At 31.5% G+C, this 10,262-nt stretch overlaps 1 protein-coding gene and 1 long non-coding RNA gene across 3 annotated transcripts; one reads left to right on the forward strand and one right to left on the reverse strand.

The window, feature by feature from the left end:
• Positions 1-4,324: 4,324 nt before the first annotated feature.
• Positions 4,325-7,581, forward strand: LOC107397626 (uncharacterized). 2 transcript variants are annotated; one of them, XR_001574699.2, is made up of 4 exons: positions 4,325-4,493; positions 4,553-4,653; positions 4,709-4,840; positions 4,897-7,581. It is a non-coding gene; the product is annotated as an uncharacterized LOC107397626 (long non-coding RNA). The 2 variants fall into 2 exon arrangements; XR_010336282.1 differs by lacking the exon at positions 4,897-7,581 and having other exon boundaries at positions 4,327-4,493; positions 4,709-4,877.
• A 500-nt stretch (positions 7,582-8,081) lies between these two features.
• On the reverse strand, positions 8,082-9,329 carry LOC656925 (pupal cuticle protein 20). Its single transcript, XM_963422.5, has 2 exons — positions 9,233-9,329; positions 8,082-9,181 (listed from the first exon to the last, which is right to left on the reverse strand). Exons 1-2 carry the CDS (start codon positions 9,239-9,241, stop codon positions 8,192-8,194), a joined length of 999 nt encoding a protein of 332 aa, XP_968515.1. The 5' UTR covers positions 9,242-9,329; the 3' UTR covers positions 8,082-8,191.
• Positions 9,330-10,262: the final 933 nt, after the last annotated feature.

The following is a 10,262-nucleotide window of genomic DNA, read 5'->3' on the forward strand; positions in this document are numbered from 1 at the left end:
TGCAATAAATGCGTTTATAATTTTAGAGCAGAAATTCCATTTAAAAAAATTCCAATTCTTCAAAATATGGTACATGAGCATTTCTGGGGTCAAGAATTATGTTTTGAAGAATAATAGTATTTTGATTAATTGCGATACTAAAATGTAATCCTTGAGAAATAAAGACAATGTTTAAGCTTAAAAAAATAATTATACGATGATACTCAGTCCTAACATAGTATCTGAAGACGTGAAGACGAATGAAAAACTAAAATCGTTATATACAGGGTGCTCAAAAACTGGCGCACCAACTCAGTGGTACGTTGTTGAGAAGTATGTGTAGATTACGGGAAAAATCTTGAAAAAATTCCTAAAATCATATTTTAAAAAATCTGTAGCTATAAGCATATTTTGTTAACTTTTTCAGTTTTTATTACTCTTTAATGTTTTTATGTTTCACACCAAGTAATCGTTCCCAACAAAACGATGAATAATTTTTTTTTAATTTACTATCAGACTTTAGCAGTTTTTTAAATTAAATAATACAATAAAATTCATCAAAAAAAATCACAATTTGTAGATGAGCCAACACTGGGCAATATTTCCTAGGAAACTATTTCAAAAATAATTTATTTCTATTGTTGATCAAATTCTATTGAGGTCACGACTGTTAGACAACGTTGCCACAATTCATTTATTGAAAATTCGTTATTTATCAATAAATAATTTTATTACAAAGACTTTTTTTACTATTTTTACCTTTATATGTAAGCAATTCTCTACCGTACACCATTGAGTTGGTGCGCCGGTTTTTGAGCACCCGGTATTTACAAAAATACCGGATAGCATTAGGTGTGTTATGTTACATGTGTGCAAGACATTTACTTTTATTGAAATACGGACGCCTTAGGTATGAATCTAAGCTACAAAATTTGAAGTTTGACTTATTTATTCTTTGTTTGAAACGGAGCTTCGGTCAACCAAAGCTGTATTTCAGTAATTTCAGATTAAACTACAAACTACTCTTTGAATTAAAAGAAATAATATATACAGCGTGATTTTTTAAACCGAGCCACTCTGGATATCTCAGAAAGTAAACAAAAACAAATATTTGAGCCGTCTAACTGCAAAACTCATTTTTTGACAAAAATTTGAAAAATGGCTTTCTTGAGCTGTTTGTATATTTAGAATTTAAACAGCAAATTCAGATTCTGTTGCTTTTTTACGAACTTTATTCTTTAATACAGTAAGACTATACAAAAGTTTCGAGTCTTATGCAAAACTCACTGTTATCGTTTTGACACTTCGAATTCAAAACTAGCTCTATTATTTGAACCAGTTGAAGTGTAGAATAGCGTCATGTGACTGATTTTTTTTTTAATTATTTTAGTATTATTGAGTTAAAAATTTAAGAATATACTACTACCTGCGGCATAATGATTTTTTAAATAATTTAATTTATTATGGTTTGCTTTAATTAAGTAAGTATTTAGATTATTAGTTACAATTTTATTATTATATAATTATAGTAATATTAAACGACACAATCAATTTGAATTTTATAGCCGACGTATTTTTGAACAGTCTGGATTATCAAGTAATTGAGTACCATTTAACCTTATAAAAAATTGTCGAAATTACAAAAAAAACACAGACAAATCGCTGATCAAAATAACTTTTATTTGAGGTACACAAAGGAGGTGATGTCTTTAAAAATTTTGAAGGGAGAGTTGGTGCTTCAACTTTTAAAAGCACATTAAGATGAAAATAAAAATTGACTTGTCTCGGGATTTTAGAATTTTTTTCTATTTTTTGGAAAATTAGGGATATGTGTTCAGAGTCTTAAAAAATACCGTGTACAAGGAATGATAATAAATAATACATAATAATAACTCATCTTTCTTTGAATCGTAAATACAACTCGGGAGGCGAAGTCTAGCAATTGCTATTCCAACTTAACCCCCTTTTAACAAGTAAGAAGTAAATAAGCAGAATAATAAATGAATGAATGAATAAATACACGAAATAAAATTTAGAAAAATTGCACTGTGCAAAAATTAAAAAAACCTGAAAAATAAAACACGAAGAAAAAGAAAAGCAAAAGAATATTTGCGCCTCGTTTGTAAAAATGCACGGCCATAATATCAATCACTTTTGACACTCGATACATGATGCATTTATTGGTTAAAACAAAATAAATAGACCGTAGAAATTTAATTCTTACCAGGTGTTTCTTTCGATGTTAGGTACAAGTAGTTAGGTTGTGTTTTTTTTTTTTACTTATTTTAAATTACATTTAAAATTTATAACTTTATAAGTTATAACTAATAAGCCAAAATACATTGACTAATGAAATTTTTCTAAAGTGTATTGTTTTTAGAAAAATCAATGTGCTGCAGCAATTTGTTTTTAAACGTAGCTAAGATCTAGAACAGAAAAAATTCGAGAAAAGTTTTTTCGCTTTGATGGTTATTCCATTAATTAATTTAAGTTGTGACATAAACCTATGTTTTTTTAAAAATACACATAAAGCCTAGTTAGCTGCAATAGATACAGGATGGCCCAGCTTCTGCAGCTCAGTTATTAGTAAAGTTGGATTTTTTATATTTTGTAGACGTTATTTATAATCTAGGACGTATTTCAGGAAAATAGTTTTTTATTATACAGAGTGTCCAAAAAAAAGTATGACGTCAACATAATAATTTTTTTGATGACATGCTATTATTTTTGTGCTCATTAGGATACCTTTTTAGCTTCTTACACGTCTCTAAAAAAATTTTTGGTTCAGGGATTACTTTAAAAAAATAAAAACCAAAGAAAATCGGTTTTGCTCCTTCAATTTTATAAATTAATAAAAAATAGAATTAATGACATCAGTACGTGTTGTACAAGTTCTAACAGACTTATTAATTAAGTGTGATTGATCTGAATTACTGTAGGGGATTTACAATTTACTGCCAAACTTTTTAAAACTTTAGAGCCTTTTAATTAATTCCACTATTCGGTGGGGAATTAATTAGGAAATGAACATTTTTTCTTATTACAATCCTAACGTAAATTTTAACACATTCCGCATTATTTGATAAAAATTTGTCCTGTCAAATATTGTAATCACAAATTTTATGAATAAACGTCGAGGATGGTTTCAACCTTGTTTGTTTTTATATCACTTGATGCGGAATTAAATAACGAACAGTTTTTGGGACACTATGTATAATCAAAAATATTTTCCTGAAATGTATCCTAGAGCATATATGATATCTAAGAAATATCAAAACTGAATAATAACTGAGCTACAGAAGACGGGAACTGGGCTGGACCACTCTGTAGATAAAAAATCGGTGACCCCATTTAAAAAAAAGAACAAAATTTTGTGGCAGTAGTTAGTCCTAAAATCTGAAGATTTGGTCAAAAGTGATTGATGTTTCAAAATTGTGTATTAAGAACACAACAGAAACACAATATCATTACTTATTTATTGCGTATTATATTCGTAGGTTATTTTTTATTTACACCTCACTTTATTATCAAATGTAGCAAAAACATATTTTTGCATTTTTGTAAACTCTCGTTGCGCTTACATTTTTAACTAGTGTAAAAAATAAGTATCTTCAAATAAATACGCATATTAGGTAAATCAGAAATTTCTGATTAGTCTGCAGTGAATAATAATTCAAAAACAGAATCGTATTTTCAGATTCTGATTCATTTATATTATGTTTTCTTGTACCAACGATTTAATTATAATTTAATATGAAAACTTTTTTACTCATAGGCGTATTTGGATTCATACCTGAAGAATAAATTGTTGAGGAAATAGGTCGTTTACTTTTTCTGAATAGTTTGATGTTAGAACACTTATTTCTCTTGAATTATGGTAGAATTGTAAATTTCTTCCACAAAAAAAGATCAAAAAGCTACTAAGAAATTTTTCAAAATTTATATTTGGTGATCATTGTTGAGCTTTAGAATTTTGTAGAACCCACCGATAGAACCGTGCCACTTAATTGTAAATTTTCTAAATTATTAGAGTTTTGGGTTCTTTTGGTGTCAGCTTCTACTCCATCGTGACATACTAAAAAATCGACCATAACTTAAGATAATAACACACTCGTAAAAATAGATTTCTATCAATTTTTCCAAATTAAAATTTTTGCAGATTTTTGATTTTGGTACTGTTTTCTTGTTTTCACTACGCCACTGCGTATATTTAATTAACAACATTACACTTACATTTTCCGTAGTCACAATTTTTTACCGTCAAATGACAACAATAAACAAATTTCATAATCCAATTTCCACTGTTTGTACAACATAAATTTCGCATTATGTAGGTGCATATGATGTCTAATGCACACATGATGAACAATATAGTGGTGATAGCCACTCCACACTAGAACCGTGGAAGCAATTGACTTCGTTTGCATTTGGTCGATTGTATGAAACACGGTGAAGTCATAAACCAGTAATAAACCAAAACCGCAGTTAGGTTTATGGGAGAAATATGTGGGCAGGTAAGTTGGCAAAAATTATAATTTGCATTACGGAATGGAGGACAGAATTAAATACCTAGTGAAACAAATGGCTTGAAGCTATGCAGACGTAGACATAGATATGAGAAGATTTAACGAGCAGCGCAGTCTGGGCGTCATAAATGATTAAGTGAAATTTATGGTATTAGTTCAAATTAAAAGTGAATGTGTGATGAACCTGATTTCATTATTTATAGGTAAAACTCCCACTAGCTGCGGCCAACGAGAGTAAATGATTTGCGAAACAAGATTAAAGTCATCTCTGATTCAAGGACGCACTTTTCATTAAATAATTCAATATAATTTGCGAGATTAATTACCAGAAAATTGTAAGTTATGAGTGCAAAATATATGTTCATAATCGTATTTTTATTTATAACTGAAGAGTGAAAACATAAAAAGCGGAGAGTTGGTTAACATAATCACATGTTACAGGAGAGGATGCATTAGACGTCTAATGGTAATATTATTATAAAATACATGACGGTATATTCACCTTAACACACCTGATGTGATGAAAATCTCAGTAGGTGTTGGCAATTTTGTAAATTGCTCAATTGTGTAGTTTTTAGCTCTTTCGGTTCGTCGAAAAATCAAGAAGCCGTAATTGCAACATCCTGTTATAATTACACTAATAGCTATACTAGACACACTATTGCCATTAAATGATTGACTGTAATTTCTTGCAGGTATTTACGATATTTCTCTACAAGAAGACGGCAGAAAATTACAAAAAAACACAAATAAGTTTTTTTTTCGTCAGTCAATATTTCCAAGTTAGATATTTGCAGAAATGGCCGGGAAATGATTGTTAAATACTATTAGGGGAAGCGTTAACGCATTGAAGGTTCCAAACAAAAATTTATAGAAAAAAATTGTTTACAGTTTGAGACAGCATTATTAGTGGTATAAGAAAAAGGTGTATAAGAAAAAGGTGGTAGGTTAAAACTGTAAACATTTTAACTTTTCAACACCAGTGAAATAAAAATAAATACAAGTTAAACAAATGAAATGAAACTAAAAAGTCATTTGTAACAAATTATTATTTTGGAAATTAAGACATGTTTTATTTTAACAATTTTTCATGTTTAGGTCATCAAACAATTTATAATACATTATATACACAATAGTTATCTAGGTAAGTACTCTGGAAAGGGCGCTTTCGTCGGAATTACACATACTTTTAACTGTATGCTTTATGATTCAAACAAACTTGTCCGATAAAAAAATTCATACTAAAAAGCATAAAAAATATTTAAAAAAAATACAAACTTATTAGAAAATTAAAAGATATTGGACCGGTTGATAGAAGCGTCATTAATTTAATCCACGATTAAATGCTTAAATTAAATGATCAGGTGAGCACATTGAAGCATTTTGATTGGTCTATTCGCGTTGTTAACTTTTAACAACGTGTTCATTTTTAATAGTGCTTTCTATAAATAAAAGTTTATTTAAATGTCTTATTTTATTGTTCTGTTTTTTGAGGTGGTACCACTGCTTTCATCCAAGTTTTTCGTAATTAAAAAAAAGTTCCAAGGATAATGGAAAAGCTCCAGTATAGAAAATCCTGCAGATCGTTGTTCATAATATTATAAGGAACCGAATTAATATGCTGGTATTCATATACAGAGTGCTCAAAAACTGACGCACCAACTCAGTGGTACGTTATTGAGAAGCAAGTGCAGATTACGGGAAAAATGTTGAAAAAATTCCTAAAGTTATATTTTAAAAAATCTGGAGCTACAAACTTATTGTGTTAACTTTTTTGGTTTTTATTATTTTTTTTATGTTGTTATGTTTCATACCAGGTAATCGTTTCGTAACAAAACGATGAATAATTATTTTAAAATTTACTAGCAGATTTTAGCAGTGTTTTCAATTTAAAAAAATTAAAATTCATCCAAAAAATCACAATGTGTAGATGTGCCAACACTGGGAATTATTTCCTAGGACACCGTTTCAAAAATAATTTATATCTATTGTTGATCAAATTCTATTGCGATCATGACTGTTAGACAACGTTGCCACATATCATTTACCTAAAATTAGTTATTTATCAATAACTTTAATACAAAGAATTTTTTTACTATTTTTACCTTTATATGTAACCACTTCTTTACCACACACCATTGAGTTGGTGCGCCAGTTTTTGAGCACGCTGTACAAATTTAAAACATTTTGTAGATACATTTTGAGGAATACAAAAAACAAAGCAATGTTTACTATCATAAGTCATAAGAAAAGGGGGGACTAATAAATTTATGGTTTTGTAGGTTTAGATTGTAAAAGTCGCCTATATTCAATGTTGTCTGTCGACCTGATATTGTATAATAAATTACCGCTAAATACATGAATTCTCGATTTCGAACGCTTTAAGATCGTAATTAGAGGACATTTTGATATAGTTTATACTCACGGGAAAGATTTCTGGGTCATCATTTTTAATTTTGTGTGCATTTTATTTGTCTCATTTGAATTATTGAATTGTTATATATTATTTTCATTATTTTGTATACTTCTAACTGTGATATTAATGAAACGTGGGTATAACTGTATACCATATTGTAACCATACGAAAGGAGAAGTATAGTTACCTATGATTATTTTCACGTTTTAAAAAAATTTTTGAATTTTATTTAGCCGAATAATTTTCTCGAGCATCTTCTCAGTTTTTCTAGTGCTTTATTCTGTAAACCTGTGCCAAGGTTTATTTTTTATTTAAAACTGTTTTATTTCTGGAGACTGCGTTCATAAACACCTGATAATTTATTTATGTTGAAAATGCTATTGCCTTTTCGAGTGTGTTTCAGCTAAAATATAATAAAGGTCAATAGTTTAGAGATTAGGAATGTACTTGTGTTTTGGTAAAAAATTGTATAACTTCTGGATTTCTTCGAGCTTTAAAGATAATAAAAATTCATTTTTTGCCGGTCAAAGTTAATTAGAACTTGGTTATTTAATGATAGTGAATCGTGAGTCCGTTTAGCGTATTTATCATCTAAACCAGATATCAAGATACCACAGATATCAAGAGACTTTTTTTTTAATCTTTTGTTTTCTAGACCCTTTTGTTAGGTACTACTCGTATATGTTTACATAGTTACAAAATAGTTACAAATTGAGAATTGTACTCAAATGCATAAATAAATCATTTTTGAGAAATTTGTGTATTCTTTTTTTAAATACGCTACATTATTAAATTAGCATAAACTCATTATCATAATGTTTTGAACCGTATTGAACAAGTTGGTGTAAAAGATACACCAAGAAGCATTGGACGTATTTGGTTAAAACACACTATTTTTGCGTATGAATTAGTAATGGTGAATGCTGAATTAATCTGTTATGCTGACGGAAATGGAACTTGACAAAAACTGCAAATCATTATTATCCATATTTTGTTGTTAAAACTGCAAGCAAGACGATCTCTTAAATAATAAATATAACCTTTTTAAATAAGTTTACGTAACAAATTACTCTTGACAGGCTTATTTTTGTTATGTAAGTTTTCGATAGAAATATTTGCACTTTTAATCCGTTTATAATTAGTGTAAATAAAACAACGGGTTCATCAAAATAATAATTTATTGTTATTAACAATATTTACAATAAAAATAAGGTACATATTTCTAATTCATCTTGGCATCTTGGCATTCGTTATCGCAGATCAAACCGGACTAGTATCTGTAACCACCATTAGCAGCTTGTTGAGTTCCTCCGGAACCGCGGAACTGCTGTTGTGGGGCAGAAGCGGGTCCTCCAAACTGTTGTTGGGGGGCTGCTGCTGGTCGCGCACCTCCAAACTGACCCTGAGCCGCACCTTGCCTTGCTCCAAATTGTCCCTGACCAGCTTGAGGATATCCTCCAAACTGTCCCTGAGCCCCCTGTTGTCCTCCAAACTGTCCTTGTGCTCCCTGTTGTCCGCCAAACTGGCGTTGACCTCCTTGTTGTCCTCCAAAGTGAGCTTGCGCTCCTTGTCCTCCAAACTGTCCTTGGGCGCCTTGTTGGGCACCCCGTCCTCCAAACTGTTGGGGTTGCTCTCTGTATTGTCCATCATCGACAACACCACGAGCTTCCTCCTCCTGGTTAAATTGCAAAGATTTAAGGATGGCTTCAGGGATTGGGGGAGGCGTAGGCAAATGCTCGCCTTGGGGTTGGAAACCGTTTTCGTCAGCGGTGTAGGTGAGGGAGATTTGTTGGCCGTCGGGGGCGGTGTACGAGAAGGACCCTTGCGCAGCCTGAGCCTCATCCTGAGATCCAGCATTCTTCAAGTAACCTTCCTCCTGAGCCTGGACGCCATCACCGGTTTCGTAGGCAAAATTGTAGGTTCCGTCACCGTTGACATTGTTTTCGAAACGGAGGATAGGGACCTGGGGACCGGAAGAACCACCGAATTGTCCGGAAAAGCGCCCGGAAGCGTCCCCGGAAGCACCGGAGTATTGTCCAGATGAAGCGCCGGAATATTGCCCAGATCCAGACGCACCACCGGAATATTGCCCAGTTGAACTACCGGAATATTGGCCCGAACCTCTTCCGGCACTACCGGAAGACGTACCGCTGTATTGTCCGGACGCAGAGCCGCCTCTGCTGGGAGGAAGGTACTTGTTCTCGAGGTGGTCAAGCCGAGCACAGGCCGCGACGCCAAGAAGAGCCAAAGCTAAAACTACCTGAAAAAACGATTATCGAACGTATTTACATACAAAAGACGCTTTGCTCACTTGTTTCATGTTGAAAGTTAGGAGAAATGATCAGTTAAGTGATGATGAAGAGATTCGACACTTTGCTTTTATAGAAAACGTTGGCTCTCTCCTAAATCAGAGGATGAGCCAAATGTGGTAAAGAAGAAGATTAGCTGCAGGACAAGGTCGTACGTAAAAAACGTTACTTAAGTATTGTCTCATCTCGTTCATAAAATTTAATTAAGCGACAGGCGTATAATTTGTAATAATTGATCGGTAACGTATGTTCGCTTTTCTTGCCTCATCACCTGACTTGACAGTTATTGCTTGAATTTAAGTAAATGCTGATGTCTTATTTTCCCTCAATTGAGAGTTTATAGAGCCACTTTGTGGAGCAATCCAATTATCTGCAAATTTCCAGGTACTGCAATAATTTTTAAAGTAGAGCTTTCTACATTCAAGTAAATTAGATAATAAAAAAATGGAAACTTTTTTTTATTTTCCATAGTTGAAAAGAATTTCCCAATTTTGGCATTCCATGCGGTTTTCTTAAAAAAATACTTCGTAACTATTGTAAATGAGTTTTATAAAAATCTTGAACTGGCAGTAATTGCTTTTTTTGCACATGCAAACTTTTGCTTACTTTGAATAATTTTATTATTTAAATGATGTGGTCAAATAAAATATCATACAGATGAATCTAGTGATAAGGGACGAACATATTATTATTTAAAAAATTACAAAATTAGTTTAGTTTTTTCAAATAGCTCTTGTTTGCTTGGCACCACTTATTCTTACTTTTTAAAACAACTTTTATCTTTCGTTTTTTTGTTTTTTTTTCCAACTTTTTAGTGTATTCTTCTCCAAGAGGAAATAAAGGCTCATAAACTTGGTCTTTTCTAAATTCACATTTCTTTAGCCTAGACGCAAACAAGCTAAATAAACAGTTAGGTATTTAGTATAAAACTGTTTTTTTTTGCTTTTCGAGTGCTTTTGAACTAAACAGTAAGTAACTTTAAAAGGTCAACAGAATCACCTTGATTTGGCCATAATTTCTGAATTTTTTTGA

The sequence above is a fragment of the Tribolium castaneum genome, chromosome 1 (genome assembly GCF_031307605.1).
Source record: "Tribolium castaneum strain GA2 chromosome 1, icTriCast1.1, whole genome shotgun sequence".
Taxonomy (NCBI): domain Eukaryota; kingdom Metazoa; phylum Arthropoda; class Insecta; order Coleoptera; family Tenebrionidae; genus Tribolium; species Tribolium castaneum.